Below are 21,379 nucleotides of genomic sequence, written 5' to 3' on the forward strand. Positions count from 1 at the left end.
CGGCATTAACTTGCCGTCGATCACACCAACGAACCCATAGGGACCAGGCAGATCTGTACGCCGATCTAGTCCCTGGGGCCCAGGCCAGGGCGAGGAGGTCTCTAGCCGATTGTGAAATATCGCAATCGGTGTCTGCGACCCCGAAACCAACCACGCTAGGAGATGCAGGTTGCCGTCCAGTATCAGTGGATGATAACTTCCGGATGTGTTGGACAGGAGATGATGAGAGAATGGAAGTAGTCGAGGGTAATCGATCGCCATTCCCAGGAGAAGTGGGAACCATGGTTGAGTCGGCCACCAAGGGGTGACCAACACCACTGTCGCCATCTGACTTGCCACCTGGAGGAGTGTCCTGGTGATCATGTTGAATGGAGGGAACGCATAATGCGTCCCCCGCGTCCAGAATTGTCGGAACGCGTCGACTGCTGTCGCCTCTGGATCCGGCCTCCAGCTGTAAAAGCGTGGTAGTTGCCGGTTGAGGCGGGAAGCGAAGAGGTCCGTGTGTAAAGGACCCCACAGGTTTTGTAATGATAGGAAAACCGTACGATCCAGTGACCAGTCGCTGGAGTCTGTAAGATACCGCGAGTTCCAGTCCGCAACCGTGTTGGATATGCCTGGAAGGTATTCTGCTACTGGGGTGACATTTATGGAAAGGCAGTATTGCCAAAACTCGGACGCAATGTCCGCCAGAATTTTGGATTTTGTGCCTCCCAAGCGGTTGATATACTGTACCGCTGCCACGTTGTCCATGCGTAAAAGTACGCACTTGTTGGCCGTATGAGGAATAAAACTCCTGATCGCAAAATATGCTGCCAGGAGTTCCAGGGCATTGATATGGAGGAGAGACTCTCTCTCGGACCATTTCCCTCCGGTGGTAAGGTGTCCGCATCGGGCACCCCAGCCTTGGCGACTCGCGTCGGATTCTAAGATCACGTCGGGGTAGGAGTTGAAAATCGTCCTGCCATTCCATGCCACAGCGTGGCGAAGCCACCATAGCAATTCCTCTATGGCGTCTGGGTCCAACGGAACTTCGTCCGCGTATCGTAGGCCTTGGCGTAAATGTAATGTTTTGAGTCTCTGTAGAGCTCGATAATGTAAGGGGGCCGGGAAAATTGCTTGAATAGAGGCCGATAGGAGGCCTACTATGCGAGCTATCACCCGTAGGGATACTAAGCCTTTGCGTAGCGTGGCTCTGATTTCCTTGCGAATCAACGCCAATTTTGACTTGGGCAAGAGAAGCATAGCCTGTTTGGTGTCTACTAGAAACCCCAGGAATTCCATTTCCTGAGAGGGATCCAGGGTAGACTTCTTGAAATTGATGAGGAACCCGAGTTCCGTCAATAGTGAAACCGCCCATTGGCTGTGTAATGAGGCTTGTCGTCTGGAACGTGCCAAAATTAGCATGTCGTCCAGATAAATGATTAGGCGAACGCCCCTGCTCCTCAGAGCGGCTACTACCGGTTTGAGGAGCTTGGTGAAACACCAGGGGGCTGATGACAATCCGAATGGGAGGCAGGTGAATTGCCACATTCGGTCCTTCCACCGAAATCTTAGGAAGGATTGAGATTCGGTGTGCATAGGGACCGTAAGGTACGCGTCTTTTAAATCTATCTTCACTAGCCAGTCTCCTGGCCAGAGGAGGTCGCGTAGCAGATGGATACCCTCCATCTTGAAATGGCGGTAGGCCACATGTTGGTTGAGTTCTCTTAAATTTATGACGGGGCGGTAGCCACCGTCCTTCTTCTTGACCAGAAATATGTTGCTGATAAACCCGGGCGAGCAGGGATCTACCTCCCGAACCGCCCCTTTGGACAGAAGCTCTTTGAGTTCTTCGTCTATTAAGTCCACATTTTGGGAAGAAAAATGGATGGGTTGGGGTATCACATTCAGGGTCGGGTGAGATAAGAGTTCTATCCGGTATCCTGATACCGTATTGAGAATCCACGCGTCTGCCGAAATCGTGGACCAGACGTGGGAAAAATACATCAGCCTGCCCCCCACCAGTGTGTGTGGAATTGAGTGTAGGTGTGTACTCACCGGTCGGAGGTCTAGACCTTGGGAATCCACGTCCCCCACGTCCTCTCCAGGGACGTCCTCGTGGCGGGAAGAAGGGAGCAGGATGGGCCATAGGCATGGCGTATGGTTGTGGAGCAGGCGTGTACTGCTGGCTAGGTGGTCTAGAGTAGGGCCTGTATGGGGCAGTGCGGCCGGTAGAACGCCCTCTGCTTCTACCGGCCTTCCCAAAAACCTTTCCAGGTTGTGATTTCCTCAGCGAGGTCTGTGCCTTGTCCAAGCTTGAGAAAAGGCTGATAAATTTATTGATGTTCTTGATCAGATCATCCCCAAACAGTAGACCCTCTGCGGATGGTCCTGGCTCGTTTTCCGCTAGGTGGCTAAGTTGAGGGTCCAATTTCATCAGAATGGAGCGGCGACGCTCCACTGAGCAGGTTGTGTTTGCGGTACCCAATAGGCAGATTGCGCGTTGGGCCCAACCTCTCAACTGTATCAGGTCTATAGGTTGGGCTGTTGAAGCCGCTTGCTCTGATAAGTTTAGTATTTTAGTGAGTGGACCTAGTAGGTCCAGTATGCGGTCCTGGATGGCTTTGAAAGACCTCTCAATGCCCTTTTTGGAGTACTTTCCAGATCTAGTAAGATATTTTAGGAGCACCGGGTCTATTTCCGGGGTGCTCGCCACCTTGTTTGCCACGTATGGCCTGGGGCATTCCGCTCGTAGTTTGTTACGGTTTGCTCTGTCTAAGGAGCGTCTGGTCCATAGTTCGAGGTATTGGGCCACATGGGGTAATGGGGCCCAATCCCCTGAGCGGGGGTGTGATATTTCGTCAGGGTTAAAAAGAGAATGACCCTGCGAATCCAGAATGGCCGTTTGCTGCACCTCGGTGTTGGCGTCCTGACATTCCGCCGTAAACCCCGCATCATCCTCGTCCTCTAGGTCTGAGTCAGAGGTCTCGGCTCTGTCAGATACCTCGGACTCGTCTTCGGACGTCTCAAATGAGTCCGGTTTAATCCGCCTGGCGGATTTTTGTCCCCTTTTAAACTCCTTGGGGTTCAAGGGTCGGTTTAGGTCATTTGTATGCGGGGTGCGGCAGACCGGTTCGGGTCCTGCCTGGGGCACATTATAATCTTCCCCTGCCGGGGAGTCGAAGTGCACTGTTAAGTGCTTTAATTTCTGGGTTGCTTTTCCCTTAGGAGGGTGGCATCCCGAGGTGGACGGTACGGTCTGGTTTACAGTATTGGCAGCCAGTGCTGCTTGGATGGACTTGGTAATCAAGTCCTGTATTTGGGTCGTGGATATCAGGTGTGAAACATCCAGGTCCACCTCCTCAGCCAGTCCAGAAAAGCCGGATGCGTGACCGTCCGCTGCCATTCCCAGATTTGCTATTTTATTTTAGTACAATTTATTTTAGGTTCTAATTCAGAGATCGTCAGGGATAAATCACTGACAATCAATCAAGGGTTAATTTATCTTTATGTGGTATGAGTGTACCGTACAGTAGTACAGTCACTGGGATTCAAGGGAGACCTGTCAAAACAATTGGAGGGAAACTTGGTGTAATAGTATACAGCACAGTCGTGCAGTATACTGGCAATGGGGGTAGGGGAGAGACGTTCCCCCAAGCTATGCAGCGGTCCCTGAGGTCTTTGGGGAGAGATGTTCCCCAGAATGATACAGTGGTACCTGTGTCTTTAATGATTCCGATGGGGGGGGGAGCGGTAGCGCTATTGCCAGCCAGCAGTGTGCCTCTGTCTCCGTCTGCTACGACAGTGGAGGAGAGAGGGTACTGCTTGTGGAATCCCCGGCCGTAATCTCGCGAGATCACGGCCGGGAGCGCTGTGATTGGTCGCCTGAGGACTGCAGCGTGACGTAGGCTCTCCTGTCACTAGCCGCGCCCTCAGGCAGAGAGAGAAAGCCCGCGAAGCGGTGCGCACGGGGGGGGGAGCGGGGGAAGACGCTGCAAAGGGGACAGGTTGCCTGTCAGACCAAGACAGGAGAAACGCACTATGCTGACAGAAAGTAAAATAGAACCGGGATAGCGATAAAACGCAGTATCCCGGTCCTAGGGGGATAATAACCTGTCACCCATGTGTAAATAAAAAATACAATCAATATACAATTAAATATACAATTATTTAGACAGTGATTATTAGATAAAATTGACAAAATATATATAACAAACAATAGAGTGGTACTTATCTTGCCATGAGCAGAAAGAAAGAGGAGGAGGAGACCCAGACAGCCCCTTATATAGAGACTGTGGCCTAGGGGGAGGGGTCCCCGGGGCTGCTGGGTATTGTAGTTTTGAAGAAATTTTTCTACATTTTTATTAAAGAAATAAATGTTATGTTTCTGCTATGAGCATTAAAAAGAAAGATTAATGCAAGATACGAAGCCTCCTGTCTGAAATATAATTACAATTTTAGAAAATCACTGTTTGAAGTAGATCATAAACTTAGAGGGGGTGGGGCTTGTGTCCCTTGATGGACTCCAAGAAAAGAATTGTATAGTCAGTATAACAATTATAATAATTGTTCATCAATGGAATCAGAGACCACTGGGGAATCTCAAATGAGTCCAAATGAAGGGTGGGCAACACAGCAAATACCACCGTCAACAAACCCACAAAACAAAAACAATTGAGTCAGTCCATCCATAACTGCATCGTCCAAAATCTGATATCCAAGCTATAACGTGCATAAGTGAGATAAGGGAACTGCTAAACTAGGTACTGTAACTTTCTACTACCACAATTCTAATCCATCCTCCCCTGCCAGACAACAAAGCCATAACTGAATAATGAATGAGAAGCAGTGCAGGGATGAGGTTATCCTTCTGCTCACTCAGGCCTCACAATTTTTCAAGTGCGTTTACTGCCCACACATTAATAAGAGATTACAGGAAACGAATTTGAGGAATGATTACATTAGATTAGTTAGATTTAATATTTTTTTTTTTTTTTTTTAATACATGTAGTACTTTGTACCCTCTCCCAAAGTGTTGCCCAATGATCGATATAAAATCAGACATTTTAGCTGACACGCCACTTTAATAATAATCATGTGGGGCATCTTTACTTTTCTACTGGGTCAATTTTTTCATTTTTCACACTGCATTTTTTTGTTAGAAATTTCTTCACAAAACAATTATATATTTTCTAAAAGCAGAGACCCTGTAGAATGAAATGTTGGCACTTGCAATTTTCCAATATCACACAATATTGGCTCAACTGTTTATTAAGTAGGTATTTTCAGGAACATACAGTATACTGCAATACACATTTTTTTGTAGAAAAGCGTCAAGTAAATGGATACCAAACATACCAAGCCTTAAAACTGTGTGTGCCCTTGAAAGCGTGAATAACATTTGTAACCAAAATTAATCATAGTCGACACTTTAAAGGTTATCAGTTGAGAGTTAACCATGAATTATGGTTCGAGGATTATTGCTCTCAATCCGATGCACACAGCCAAACCTCACATGCGGTGCATTTTAATTTGTACATACGTGTGTGGCCTTAATGCATTTTTTCATTTAATTGTGTATATGGGTGATTTAAATTTTCTAATTATTTTTATGATATTTTATTTACTTTAACTCTTTTTCATATGTTTCATTCAACTTTATTGATATTACAAGGGGGCCAACAAGCCCTCTATGCTATAGCATGAACTAGTGACAGGTCGTCTTTATGGAGACATAAGGGGTCTCCCCTTCCCTCCACTGCAGCTACTCAAGCACATATTGTGCTTTTTCAGCAGCTTCCCTGGCTACAGTAGCTGGGAAATGACAGCTCTGAAACCAGAAGCGTGATAAAACAGATGTTCTCCCAAGCTCCTCCCGCCCTTCACAATGTAGCATTTCACCACCCCAAGAAAATTGGGAGAACCTGGGAACCACTGCCATGGTTTCACTGGCTGAAAGATAATACTAAGCTCAGGGCTGCAGAAGATGCAAATATCAGGACATTTATAAGCATATGTTGGCAGACAACTGGTTAAGGAATAACTGCAATATTTTTTTGGCTTTAATGGTTATACAAAAGGGTTGGCCTATAAAACTGGGGTAGGGATGCAGATATCAAGCTTTCTGTAAGCAGTGAGATTTAGATATTTCATGGCATGGCTTTGGAGGACCATTACATTTTATGACTTGACCCAGCTCCATTCACCACATATTTCTAAGGAAAGCTCAAGAAAGAAATGAGTTACGTCAGTGCTGTTGTCACCAGTCCAAACCCAACAGAGGGTTTAGCCTCTTTCTGTTCACCCAAAATGGACAAGCCAGTTTTAGGTGACGTTTAGTAAAAGCTAGTAGAAATATATTTTATATTCTACAACACCACACCTACCTATTTCTTCAATTTCTTCCAAAAAATCGTTGTATTCTCTCAGAGATGGAAATTCTTCTTCACGCTTATTAAATCTAACAAGAAAGAGAAATTTAAGCATAATTCAATAATTCAGCCACATCCGTGCTAGCTAATGGACGTCTGATCGATATAAATTTGTTTTATTATATTTTCTCAATGTGAGGTGTTACTACCTAGTGCTATTTGTCAGATGAAAGGAAAAACACTACAGGATGCATTACAGCCCTTCTTTTCTTAGATCATTCCAACCTTATATTACCGTAAAATCCTGAGAGAACCTGGGTTTTCACACACAGGTATAATAGAAGTATTTACAGTCTAGTATGTTACATGAACCTGGATAATCTTTCACATATTTATGTGCATTTCACCCTCTGGCAGATTTATACACGTAGAGGTAAATTTAGAATACTGCATGAAAGTGACTGAACTTGGAGATCGATGTGGCCCCTCCATGGCCTGAAACTCGATAGCTTTTATAGACAGACATTCTCTTGGTCCTCAATCACACACGTATCTGACAGAAGTCTCCCAGAGATATCCAATACTCGCTTTCATCTTTCCAGTGCTGCTACAAAACTGAAAGGTAGCATCTGATTGGATGTGAAAGCAAACTTGTGCTTTGTCCAGGCAAGGCAAAGGAACGATATTGCTTTATAACTGAACAGAAAAAAAAACGACCCTTGTAGTGGGGTCTCCTCTGTACTGCAAAAGTTAAATGTTCTTTTTATCTAGGGGTAGAGGAATAAGCAGCTGCATTTACCCCATTACTCACTGCCGCAAAATTTCTTCACGTTGAATGACCGGTCCATTGAAGTTGCTTTCCTTCGCAGATTTCATGCATTCCAACACCAGGTACAATGGAGGACCAGCAGTCCTGTCATGTGGGCAAGGACCTGCCCACATCCCAGAGAGCAGAGAAGAGTGTTGGCTGCTAGGGGAGTGTGTGTGTGTGTATATATATATATATATATATATATATACTGGTCTGGCTTTTTTAGATGTTTTTTGGCAAAGACTAATCTGGCTTTTCTATTCTTTGGGCAGCAAAGATTGTTGGCTGCCAGGGGAGCGGGGAATAAAGTAACCATAGCTGCCTAATCCTTTATGTCTAGATAAAATTATCATTTAACCCTTGCAGTGAAGGGGGCCCCAATGCAAGGGTTGTAGTTTTTGTTTAAGGCAAGGATCAAGCAAACAACCTGTGCCATAACCCTGCACCAGCTTTTTGAACCTTGAATATTATGGTCAACGTAAATGAGAGTTTTCTGGCTCTTAAAAGTGCACCAGTAGTCTTGGAGGAGGTTGCATGCCAAAATAACGTAAAGCCTCACTCCAAGCACGATTTCTAAAAACCATGCAAATCTATTTTTTTACCTTTATAGCTGGTGTCCTTTTTAGTTTTGTAAAATTAAACAAAATAATCATTTAGAGCGCTTCTCTTGCCCATTTGCTGTCAACAGAAACCTGTGCCTGCTCTGTGTACAGTCAGGTGACCAGTCACCTATATCCACATGTATATATTTTTTTATTTTATTTTTTATTTTTTTTTATTTTTTCCATAAATACATACTTCTAAATTTCACTCCCCTCCCACCGCTCCCCATTTCTCGGTTTAAATATAGTACAGTCACAAAAACTTTCTATAGGTTTTTAAATGCGGGTACCAGTCCTGGAGCATCAATCCATGCTTTCCATATCTTGTCAAATTTAGTTTTACCATTGTGTTATTGTTATGGACCATTCTCAGCCAAACTGTTCCAGGGGATGGTCTGGTCTTTATCCACTTCCAAGTAATCCCCTTCCTAGCCTGATATAGGAATCTCAGGACTGCGATTTGTGTAGACGTACAGCTTAGGGTTTACCGCTATATTTATTCCCAAGTATTTGAAACTTTCCACTACCTGCAGATATCCAGCACTCTCCGACAGCTCTCGTCCCAGTTGATGGAGATCCCAGAGAACCTGACAAATCTTTTTATAATAGTGATCGCTGTAATTAGCGAATAATTTGCATCTCCCAAAAACAAAAGGATATCATCCGCATATAGCGAAATCTTTTCTTCATCCACCCCTCGCCTAAAGCCTCTTACACTTCCCGCTGTTCTAATGGCTATGGTCAGAGGTTCCACCGCCAGGGAAAAAAGCATGGCCAACAATGGGCACCCCTGCCTTGTGCCCGGGACAGCAAGAAACATGCGGCTCCTTTTCATAAATTTTTACTTTTGCCCTTGGGTCAGTATATAACAAATTTCACTAATTTTTTAAAGACAGAACCAATTTTAAATACTGACAGCGCCGGCCACAAATAATGCCACTCCTTGCTGTCATCAAGGGACAGTATAACTCACGATTCCATCTCCTTTACAGCAATTGTGGATTTAAAAAAAGCCTCCTAATGATGTTGATCGACCAGGAATAAATCCACACTGATCAGGATGGATTATAGTATGGATTATTTTACTTAACCTACCGGCTATTTTTTTTGCCAGCACAAAGCAGAGAGGTTAGTCTATAAGATGTGGGTTGGAGAGAGCCTTTCCCTTCTTTTGGTATTATGATTGTCGCTTCTGTCATAGATACTGGTATTTTTTTATTTTCCATTGCCTCATTTAATACCTGTAATAACTCTCATAACAGCATCTCCCCATATTCCTTATGGATTTCATTTGGTAATCCATCTGGTCCTGGTGTTTAATAGTTAGCTGAATCCAATACCACCTTCTGTAGGTCCTCAATGGTAACGGGCAATTCCAACAATGCCCTATCCACCTCAGAGGTGTGGGATGATTAAACCCTGGTAAAATGTTCCCATTGCTCCATCTACCTCAGACCTACAGATTATATATATATATATATATATATATATATATATATATATATATATATATATATATATATATATATATATATAAGGTCTGGCTTTTTTAGATGTTTTTTGGCAAAGAATAATCTGGCTTTTCTATTCTTTGGGCTTATGAATGATTTGCACCCTGTGGTGAACCCTCTGTATTTGCTTATGTGAAGTCTTCTCTTGATTGTAGACTTTGACAATGATACGCCCACCTCTTGGAGAGTATCCTTCACTTGTCTAGATGTTGTGAATGGGTTTTTCTTTACCATAGAGAGGATCCTGCGATTTTTCACCACTGTTGTCTTCCATGGATGAGCAGGCCTTTTTATGTTGCTGAGCTTACTAATGAATTCTGCTTCATCAGAATGTACCTAACTGTTGATTTGGCCACTCCTGATGTTGCTGCTATCTCTTTGATGGATTGGTTTCATAAGCCTCACGATGGCTCCTTTGAATACATGATGTAGGTTCACAGAATTATATTCCAAATGCAAATACCACACTTAGAATCAACTCCAGACATTTTGCCTGCTTAATTGATGAAGAAATAACAAAAGAGTATCCCACACCAGGCCACGAAACAGCTTTTGATTCAATTGTCAAATTACTTTTGTTCTCTTGAAAAAGGGGGGGAATGGCTTCTCTTAGGAGCTGTAAATCCTAAACCTATCCTCCAATTTGAATATCATTGTCTCCCTCTGCATAGTGGGCCGGCTTCAGAAAGAACCTTCTATTCTTAGCTTTTTTTTTTTTTTTTTAAAGAGAATGTTCGATATATCTGTTGTGCTTCAGTCCATTTAGCTAGGTTATCTAATGATTTCTCTTTTACTTATGCTTTTTCTATTTCAGTCACTTTCCTCATTGCGTTCATCTCCCAGTCCTTAGTAGATTTTTTTACTCTTAGGCTGTGAAAGGGGCCTCAGAGATTTGCTCAATTGGGATTCCTCTTAGATAAGCTTTAAGGGTATCCCAAACTATACCCTGTGCTGCTGCTGTTCTATTATGCCCTAGATATTCCCAAGGTATGTACATAATATTTTCTTAAGGGGTAATCAGCTGTAACCAAAATGGATTTATTCTCCATTCTCCCCCATCCCACCGGTTTCCCAGTCTTATTGTCAAAACTAGAGGGGAGTGGTCCAAAAAATCCTCTAGTCTCATATTTAATGTCTGTTACCATTGTAGCAAGGGTATTGTTGCCTATTGCCATATCTATTCTAGAAAGTGAGGAATATGTACCGGAATGCCATCCGAGTCGTTAGATGGCGTTCACGCCAAATCTCTCTCAGCCCTGTAACTGCATCTGTTTTTTTCCTTTCCCTTTTTTCCTCCCTTCCTTTCCCCCTATTTTGCCTCTTGGATACATTTTTCCAAGAAGTCCCTCATATTGTTTCCTTCACTCCTCTCCGGTAGACCCACTATTCGGATATTGTTTCTTCTTAACCCATTTTCTAGATCTTCCAGTCTATCATTCTGTCTTTCAACTGTCCCCTTTAAAAGTTCAATCTCCTGCTTCATAGGTGTTAATAAATCTTCGACTCCACTTACTCACGCACTTTTTTGTAGGTCATGCATCACAAGTGACATTTCTTCTTTAATACCCTTCAGTTGGTCTGTCATTTCTGACAAGGCAAATTTACACCCTATGTGGACTTGATCCCTTTAGATCTAAAGAGGGTGGTGAGGGTAATTTTAGTTGTTGTCCCTTCCCAGTGTTCTGAGATGGATTATGGGCAAATTTCTCCAGTTTGGCTGCCGCTCCCTTACTTTTTTCCGTAGCTGCTCGTTGCGATTGTAAGCTAGTGCGAATTGATCTAGCTGTAAGCCAGCCAGCGAGGAATTCTTAATACGCTAAACCATTTTTTATTGATGCAAGTGCAACTTTTCTTATTCAATAAAGTCTCTTAAAGTGTTTTTACACTATGTGGAGCTCTTTATTTCCAGTGATGACTGCATACAGATGATGCATTGATGACCATTACAGCCTTAACCTCTGTCCTTGAAGGAACATCTTTGAGAAATACCTTGACCGGGTTATTTGGCCACAGGCTTAGCTGACCCCTATTTGATAGGAGGGTCCTATGAAGTCAGTAAGCCTGCACTCTTTATTTAGGTGGTGGCGTCAAAGCTTGGATGCTACAATGGTGGTGTTACAGCTGATTAAATATCTGGGGGGTTGGCTCCTCCTCTTCTGTGTCTGCCACTATAGCAAGCCACTTGCTATGGAGGCATACGTGCAGGCTGCATCTATAGACACACACACAGTGCAGCTTGAACCCGCTCCCTCCTCACAGCATTTGATTGGCAGCAGCAGGAGCCAATGGCTGCTGCCTCAGTCCCTGTGAGTAGAGGGAGAGGGGAGAGAAGAGATGCACCTGGGCACAGCGCTGGATTGAGTGAGGACTGAGGTAAGTATTTAGGGAGGTGGGGGAGCATAGCATGTTGTAATGCTAATGAATGAATTGGGGTAAAAAGTGTTTTACCTTTAGAACCACTTAAATTTGGAGCCCAAAGCAGAAAAGTCTGAGCAGAGGACCAGCCTAATGGAAGCAGAAATAATACAACCGAACACAGACATGGTAGCTGGGCAACTTTCCATTAGTGCAGCAATAAAAAGCTCCATGTATAACTGCTGCAACAGTCCATCTGCTGTCCACCACTGGTGCCACCCTAAATATAGGTAATGACTGAAAGGCTATATTTAGCAAGCAACAGCAAAGTGTCTAGGCATGTACTATTGCTGTGTAGAACAGAATCATGTTAGATACAGCAACATCCTAAATATATTATTTCTACCAGGTCTATGAAGATAATAAGCAAAAATAAACTCACATTTTTATGATCTTTTTGCGGATCTCCACTTCTTTATCAATTGTGGGGTCTTCAAAGAGCTGCACTCTAAAGTTACTTTTCCGGAGGGGAGTGTTGCATTCCTGGCAAGTACCAGACCCTCGAACAAAAAGTAACTCGACACAACTTTCACACCTAGGACAACAAGAAAACGAACAAATGAGAAAAAGCATAATATTGAACAATGCAAATAAATAGTATCGTTGTTAAAGCACACATTAATGCAGTTCGGTACTCATTACAGATTACATTTATTATTTTAAATGCAAGCAGTAAAAGTACTTCAGTCTGAGTTTGTACCAGCCTCTTGGGACTGAGAAGCAGAACATAAAACCATTCAGCAAAGCTACAGTATGCATGTGCTAACAAGAAGAATGCAGATAGATGTAGAGAAAAGTGATCCCCAAAGCACGGTTCAGGGGCCAGATGTGGCCCCTTTCTTGCCTTTACCTGGCCCTTGGGGCACTATTCGATTAACTGACAGCAATGATGGGATTCCATGTACGGCACCTATTCTGCCCATTGATAACAATGGTGCCCTCGTTCTTCTAATAGACCCAATGATGGGACATTGTTTATGTCCACTGATGTCAGGGCATTTTTTAATCACACTGGCCACATTCCACCCCATCCCATACTCTCCACTCAAGCCTGAAGCACAGTAAACTGGCACTTTGCTTAGAAAGTTTGGAGAGCCCTGTTGTAGAGAGCTCATCAATCTGCTGCTTTTTCTTGCAATTTAGAATCGCAGGATAGGGAAAAGCAAAAGACCTGCAAGTGTTACATAATGGCAGCAGAGAAAATTTAGGCCACCTACCCAGCCAGCCAGGGCTCTGTTGTGTGGCAGAGTGGTTTGAATCTCAGAAATAGATAGAAGGAAACACCAGTAGTCTGCATGTAAAACAGCTCCCACATATCTGTTGTATATGTATACAGCGGTTTGCCCAGAGGGCAGCATCATCTCCAGATCAGATGGAGCATCTGATCTGGAGACTTTAACAAACGATTTCTCTTTTTTTTAATTTGTGCCAAAGGAGAACAGCCTGTAAAAATGTGCAAGACTGGAGGTAAGGCCAAAAGACTTAAAAATCTATTAAAATAAAACAAGTATAAAAACATACAGGTAAGGTGCATGTAAAGGTGATCACAAAAATCGTAGTGTATAAAGCTCAGCAGGCTATGTACCCGACAAGTATCGTACAATAGTACATCAACTGGGGCATAACATTTTATTTTAATACATTTTTAAGTCTTTTGGATTCATTTGCACTATGTGGAGGCCTTTTTTTTGTTTTTCCCTATGGTTCATGCTGGTTTTTGGATATATAGAACATTTCCTTGTCGGGATCCTCTTTGCTACAGCTTATACCTGGTACCATTACTAGCAACCTTTGACGTGGATGCAGGTGTATAGCATTCCCATCGCAGAAGTTCGAGCTGGAGAGTGTGCCCTGGAGGATTGTTCCTTGCCTTGTTGATCCACCGCCGCTGGCGTGTGTGTCCACGATTTGGGGTAAGAGTACCCATTCCCCTTCCCCTGGTGTTGGATACACATCACTGGGTGCTGTGTGAGATATTCACCCCATGTGCTACAGCTTTGTCAGCTCTCTTACAAGACTTACTGCATCCCAATATTACACCTGGGAGATTGGAATATTGAATACTCCCATTGACTTATAAATGGCAATTAAAGTGGAGCAGTTTCAGTTGGTCAAACATATACTTTACGTATAACTGTCATAGGAACTATATATGTTCCTTTTACCTTTGGTGTTCTGCTCTGCATAGAGTACAAGTGTATTTGCAGGAGTAAATCCAGCTGTTCGCATTCAAGCACTTGTATTATGTTAACTCACTATTTTTGGATCTCCAGGGTTCTTGTATTTTTGTATCGATGCATTTTTTGTTTTTTATTCTGTTTTACACAATATGTCTTATTGTTGATGCTGGCCGATACATATATATTTTTTCCCTAGTAGCGCAACTTTCTTCACATATATTACACAGTCTCCTTATTGACTGACTTTAATTGACAGCAGCGGGAGCCAATGGTGCTGCGCTGCTGTCTCAGCCAATCAAGTGGGAGAGTCCCGGGACAGCCGAGGTCCTGGTGGACATCGCTGAACCGAGATGGGCTCAGATAAATATTGGGGGGGGGGATGCTGCACACAAAAGGCTTATCTTAAAGCATAGAATGCATTAAGATAAAAAAACCTTCTGACTTTAAAACCACTTTAGGCTGGGTTCACACCCAATGCCGCTCCCAGCAGGGTTCCTGTGCGTCCTGGTTCACCGTTTCGGGTCCGATTTCAGCCTGAATTTTGGCCTGAATTCAGACCTGAAATGGACCAAAAGACACACAGGGCTCTGGTGCAAATTTGCACTGGAGCTGCATCGGAGATATGTGAACCTGCTGCATATAGAGCGAGTCACAATCTTCTGCTATTGGGAATTGGATGTGCGGATCCTTACAGTGTGAACCCAGGCTCAATCTTTCAGTGGGGATGCCTATCCCAGCGACATCTGTCTAAGGCCTCGTACACACGATAGGTTAACCAGAGGACAACGGTCTGATGGACCGTTTTCATCGGTCAAAACCGATCGTGTGTGGGCCCCATAGGTTGTTTAACCATAGGTTAAAAAAAAAGCCAACTTGCTTTAAATTTAACCTATGGATTCCTAACCGATAGGTCAAAACCGATCATTTGTAGGCACAACCATCGGTTAAAAATCCATGCATGCTCAGAATCAAGTCGACGCATGCTTGGAAGCATTGAACTTCGTTTTTTTCAGCACATCGTTGTGTTTTACGTCACCGCGTTCTGACATGATCAGTTATTTAACCTATGGTGTGTAGGCGTGACGGACCATCAGTCAGCTTCATCGGTTAACCTATGACAACGGTCCTTCAGACCTCATCGGATGGACTGATCGTGTGTACGAGGCTTAAGAGGAGACTTCCCTCACTTTTGAGAAATTTCCTTCCCCTTGCTTTGTGTCTGCAGGACTGGAAGTAAAGACAAATCTCCCTAATTGGATAAAAAAAAAAAAAAACACATCTATACCCTTTGCAAAACTGAATGAAAATATTTGGCTATACAAACACTTCAAAGCCTAGTACACATTTATAGTTTTCTTTTTTTAGATCAACCCTGCGGGTTGAAGAAAAAAAAAACTAAAAAACTGGCAGCGGCTGTACCAACGTTGGTACAGCAATCTCCCCCGTTGAGCTGCTGTGTTGACAGGGGGGCCGGTCCCCCAGCCAGAACACTCCAGTCAGCGTTTTCAGCATTTGCCCTGTGTGTACGGGGCTTAAAGCGGTGGTTCACCCTCCTTAACATCAGTCTAGCATTACATTCGGCATCGTAGCGCAAGCTACAGTATGCCGGTCTTACATTTTTTATCCCCGTACTCACTGCGCTATTGCACATTGAAGATTCCGACTCCCGCGGGGAATGGGCGTGCCTATGGAGAGGGAGGATGATTGACGGCCGGCTCTGGCACGTCACGCTCCCCGAAGACAGCCGGAGTAGGTCTCGGCTCTTCACGGCGCCTGCGCACAGGCTATGCGCAGGCGCCGTGAAGAGCCAAGCCTATTTCGGCTATTTCCGGAGAAGCGTGACGTGCCAGGGCCGGCCGTCAATCACCTTCTCTCACCATAGGAACGCCCATTCCCCGGAATCTTCAATGTGCAATAGCGCAGTGAGTACAGGGATAAAAAATGTAAGACCGGCATACTGTAGCTCGCGCTACGATGCCGAATGTAATGCTAGAATAAAAAAAAAAAAAAAAATTTTTTTTAATAGGGTGAACCCCCGCTTTAAGGATCCCTACTGTATGTTATCGGCACAGGAACCGCACAAAACAGTATATTGGGATTATGCAATCTATCTAGATTCTAGATGTACATTGTGCCATGTCAATGAATTACAGTAGATGAACAAACTTACTGTACTTTGCAGTTCAGGTCACAAGTACACAAAAACGTTGGTTGCGCACAAAGCCCTTGTATAAAAGGAAATATTATGCAGACTACTTCAAAGTGAACCAGTACAGCATTTGCACAATAAGATCAACAAGAAACAGGTTTTTGCATGTTTATTTTTCAAGGCGTGTGTATTTTAGTTTTTGTGATTTTTGCACGAAAGAAGCAAGCTTCAATTATAATCTGACTGGCAGCTGCCTTTTCAATGACTCGTAAATTTTATGTTGAACAGCTTACTCAGAACGGTTTTTTTGGGGGGGGGGGGGGGGGGGCTGGAAGCTATACATTTATTATACACTTTAAATCGAACACTTACGGTAATTCCTAGTTGGGCAAGAGGCCTGAAATTTAAAGCTGAAACGTCCTTGAGAAGAATTCACAAGGCAATGCACACAGACAATGACTTATTTCTGAGAATCTGACAGCAAATCTTGAGGTGTGATTGGGTTACCAATGGAGGAAACAATTCACCCCGTTCTGCCCGCCGATGTTTTAAACAGACAATGTTTCATGGATTTAATTACAATAAAAAGATTTGCTTGTACGTTGCGTAATGTTCAGCATGAACGTTTCTGAGATAGAAACATCGCTTGTGTTCAGTTAAACATAACCTGACATTTACTCGCTATCTGCAAAATTCAGCCAGCTTTCCATTTCAGGAATTAGAGGAGCACAGAAGGGTTCTTGTTAGAAGAATAGAAACAGGCAACAAATGGTACTTATTGAAGTATTGCGAGTGGTTCATTAACCACTTAAGACCCGGACCATTATGCAGGTAAAGGACCTGGCCATTGATAGAAGAAAAAAGGGATGGACAGCCGCACTCCAAAAAACCATAAGGTTGTCTTTAATATAAAAAAATGCACTACAAAACAAGCAGAGAACGGGAACAGCCTACGCGTTTCACACTCCAAATCAGTGCTTAATCATGATTAAGCACCGATTTGGGGTGTGAAACGTGTAGGCTGTTATTCCCGTTCTCTGCTTGTTTTGTAGTGCATTTTTTCATATTAAAGACAACCTTATGTTTTTTTTGGAGTGCGGCTGTCCATCCTTTTTTCTTCTATCAATTGCTTTGTGCATTACCGGAACCCTTGATTCCCTAAACTGTTGCTGATTGTTCAACATACCCACCTGGAGCGGTTACTTCCCTTCCCTTTGTCTGTAAAGGACCTGGCCAGTTTTTGCGATTCGGCACTGCGTCGCTTTAACTGACAATTGCACGGTCGTGCGATGTGGCTCCCAAACAAAATTGGCATCCTTTTTTTCCCACAAATAGGAGCTTTCTCTGCGGTTTTTATTTTTTGCGCTATAAACAAAAATAGAGCGACAATTTTGAACGCGACATTATGACTGACACATCGGACAATTTTGACACATTTTTGGGACCATTGTCATTTTCACAGCAAAAAATGCTATAAAAATGCATTGTCTACTGTGAAAATGAAAATTGCAGTTTGGGAGTTAACCACTAGGGGGCGCTGAAGGGATTAAGTGTGACCTCATATGTGTTTCTACCTGTAGGGGGGCAGGGCTGGACTTGTGACGTCATTGATCGTGTTTCCCTATATCAGGGAACATACGATCAATGACAGTGCCACTGTGAAGAACGGGGAAGGTGTGTTCTTCAGCTCCGGAGGACCAATCGCGGGACACCGGCGGTGATCGGGTCCGTGGGTCCCGCGGTCTCGGAGCTTCGGACCGGGTGACACTCACGCACGCACGGGACCCCACGGCTGGGCTTAAAGGGCCACGTACAGGTACGTATATGTGACCAGGTGTGCCATTCTGCCGACGTATATTGGCGTGAAGGCGTCCTTAAGTGGTTAAAATGTGACTCCAGTCAAAATGTTTTTTTTTCCTGGTTTGTTAAGAATAAAAAGTTAGAACCTCCAAGGCAAGGCCCCTTTCACACGGTCAGACCGTTCAGGTCCGCCTGTCAGTTTTGTCGGCGGACCTAAACGGCCTATAGCACGTCGGATGTCAAAATCAAACTAATGGCGATACGTCCATGGCGGATCGGATTGGGTGAGATCTGCTGAAAACGGGCATGCCGTCTGTTTTTATCAGACCTCTCCATAGGAGACAGCAGCGCTGCACAAGCCCCTCCCCGCTCAGTGAGCAGAGAGGTACTTGACATACGGACTCCGTAGCGAGTCTGCCTCATGTGAAAGAAGCCTAAGGGACATTTTTTGGAGGACAGGGGGGTTCATAAGTAGTGTGAAAGAGGCCATCTAAGTCAAACTAAAACAACCATTGCTGATTTGGGGTGGGGGCTTTCCTTACCTTCTGACTCCCACACATAAATGCCGTTTAAAGCGAAGGTCCAGCCAACCCTGCAAAAATGAAATGCCAGCAGTTGCACATACTGCAGCTGCTGACTTTTGATAATATAAAAACAGTTAACCAATGTAGTGCAGGAACAGTGCCTGCATTGGGGGGGGGGGATAACACGTTGCCCCAAGTTGGGCTTTAAGAAGAGCTAAACATGCCTCTAACCAGCTAGGAAGGTCAATAGAATACAAAGTTTGTGTAACCATTTAATTCCCATTCCTCTTCTTCCCAAAACCAGATTCCCCTTTTCCTGCGCCCTCTGGAATGCCCGCTCTGTCTGTAACAAACGTACCTCTCTCCATGACCTCTTTAGTTCTAACTCATTTGATCTACTCGCCATTACAGAAACTTGGCTTCATGAATCCGACACCGAGTCTTCTGCTGCCCTCTCCCATGGTGACATTCTCTGAACTCACTCCCCCAGACACAGTGGACATAAGAGAGGGGGTGTGGGAATGATACCGAAAGCCAACTACAAGTCCAAAGGAGATAGAAGATTCGCGGTCCAAGGTCCCAGACTATGGAACGCTTTACCAACCAGCATTCGCTTGGAGGAGAACCACTTAGCCTTCAGGAGAAAGATCAAGACTCATCTCTTTTGATATCAAAAGAGACAGGAACAACAAGCGCCCAGAGGCGATTAAGTTTGCATGTGTCGCGCTATACAAGTTTCTCATTCATTCATTCAATCATATTCCCACATAGCAGCTTTCAGGTACTTCACCCACCTCCCTCTCTGTCACTCTCTACATTTGAGGCACACTGCATTAATCTTTTCTCCCCAGTTCCTCCAATGATAGCTGGGATCTTCCGGCCCCCTGGACCAGTTTCGTCCTTTGATGACTTTGGCTATTCTACTTTCGCTCTTCTGAAATCCCCACAATCATCCTCTGGAACTTCAGCATCCCTGTTAATACGAACACTTCTGCTACTTCCCAACTTCTGTCCAACCTCCTCCGTTTACCTGAAGCAATGGATAAAGGCTTCTACTCACTCTGATGGCAATACCCTTGACCTTGTTTTCTCCCACCTATGCACTCTGTGCAACTTCTCTAACTGTCCTTTCCCTCTTTGACCATCACCTTATTTGTTTCACTCACTCTCTCCGCCACCTCCTCAGGCCCCATGCACACGAGACGCTGCTAAACTCGAGTTCAGAGGCATTTGGGCATTTTTTTCAACTGCCACTGAACACATTTAATGTTATCCTATGTGTCCATGCACACGATCACGTTTTTTGGCGTTTCAAAGCAGTTGGGTTTAGGGCCGTTTTTCCAAACCCAAAATTTTGGGTTCCTCTATAGTTTGTTTTACATGTATACACTTAATAGTTTGGCTATTCTAATTAACCACTTGAGACCTGCGCTATTGACAAATGACGTCAACATTGCGGCTCTCAGGTGCCAACTGGACGTCTTTGGACGTCATTTAAAGTGCATTACCCGCGCGCGCCTCTGGGGGGCGCGCAGCGGGTAAACACTGTCCCGGCCCATCGCTGGGAAGCCGGTGCGTGTACCAACAAGTAAAGGTGATCAAATACCACCAAAATAAAGCTCTATTTGTGGGGGGAAAAAGGACGTGAATTTTGTTTGGGAGCCACGTCGCACGACCGCGCAAATGTCAGTTAAAGCGACGCAGTGCCGGAAGCTGAAATTTCGCCTGGGAATGAAGGGGGTTTATGTGCCCAGTAGGGGTGTAACGGATCGTCACCGATCCGTGATCCGAACGGGCCACCCCGTTCGGATCGGCACACCCCGCGATCCGCGGAGCGCTCCGGAGCCTAGGCCTAGGAAAGTCCCCGGCTTCGGCCTAGCTCCGGAGCGGCGGCCAGTCTGCTTGCCAGAGCCCAGCGTGACACGCCTCCCCGGGGAGGCGTGTCACGCTGTGCACTGGGCTCTAGCAAGCTGAATGGGAATGTTAGCAGTGAAGCACTGGTGTGAGAGGAGGGGGGGGAAAGGGGGAAAAAAGAGCACAATAGCAATTCACAGGGGTGGATTAAAGAGGAAGCAGGTGAGGCTGTTTGGGACTTAACCACTTAAGGACCACCCCATGTACATATACGTCCACAATATGGCACGTACAGGCACATGGGCGTATAGGTACGTCCTCGCCTATTAGCGGGTGGGGGGTCCGATCGGGACCCCCCCCGCTACATGCGGAGGTCGGGTCCGCTCGGGGAGCGATCCGGGACCACGGCGCGGCTATTTGTTTATAGCCGCTCCGTCGCGATCGCTCCCCGGAGCTGAAGAACGAGGAGAGCCGTGTGTAAACACGGCTTCCCCGTCCTTCACTATGGCGGCGCATCGATCGCGTCATTCCCTTTATAGGGAAGACACGATCGATGACGTCATTCCTACAGCCACACCCCCAAACAGTTGTAAACACATACTAGGTGCACCCTAACTCCTACAGCGCCACCTGTGGTTAACTCCCAAACTGCAACTGTCATTTTCACAATAAAGAATGCAATTTAAATGCATTTTTTTGCTGTGAAAATGACAATGGTCCCAAAAATGTGTCAAAATTGTCCGAAGTGTCCGCCATAATGTCGCAGTCACGAAAAAAATTGCTGATCGCCGCCATTAGTAGTAAAAAAAAAATAAAAAATAAAAATGCAATAAAACTATCCCCTATTTTGTAAACACTATAAATTTTGCGCAAACCAATCGATAAACGCTTATTGCGATTTTTTTTACTAAAAATAGGTAGAAGAATACGTATCGGCCTAAACTGAGGAAAAAAAATGTTTTTATATATGTTTTTGGGGGATATTTATTACAGCAAAAAGTAAAAAATATTGCTTTTTTTTCAAAATTGTCGCTCTATTTTTGTTTATAGCGCAAAAACTAAAAACCGCAGATGTGATCAAATACCACCAAAAGAAAGCTCTATTTGTGGGGAAAAAAGGACGCCAATTTTGTTTGGGAGCCACGTCGCACGACCGCGCAATTGTCTGTTAAAGCGACGCAGT

The 21,379-nt window shown here is 44.5% G+C and overlaps 1 protein-coding gene across 1 annotated transcript in view; it reads right to left on the reverse strand.

Moving 5' to 3' along the window:
- The window catches only part of MNAT1 (MNAT1 component of CDK activating kinase), a 180,326-nt gene that overhangs the window by 134,311 nt on the left and 24,636 nt on the right, over window positions 1-21,379 (reverse strand). The window contains exons 2-3 of the mRNA XM_040333167.1: window positions 12,072-12,224; window positions 6,366-6,439 (exon numbers count right to left, since the gene is read on the reverse strand). Of these exons, the coding sequence (XP_040189101.1) occupies window positions 6,366-6,439; window positions 12,072-12,224 (227 nt within the window). The remainder of the gene's footprint in view (window positions 1-6,365; window positions 6,440-12,071; window positions 12,225-21,379) is intronic.

This window comes from Rana temporaria, chromosome 13 (genome assembly GCF_905171775.1).
Source record: "Rana temporaria chromosome 13, aRanTem1.1, whole genome shotgun sequence".
Lineage (NCBI taxonomy): Eukaryota > Metazoa > Chordata > Amphibia > Anura > Ranidae > Rana > Rana temporaria.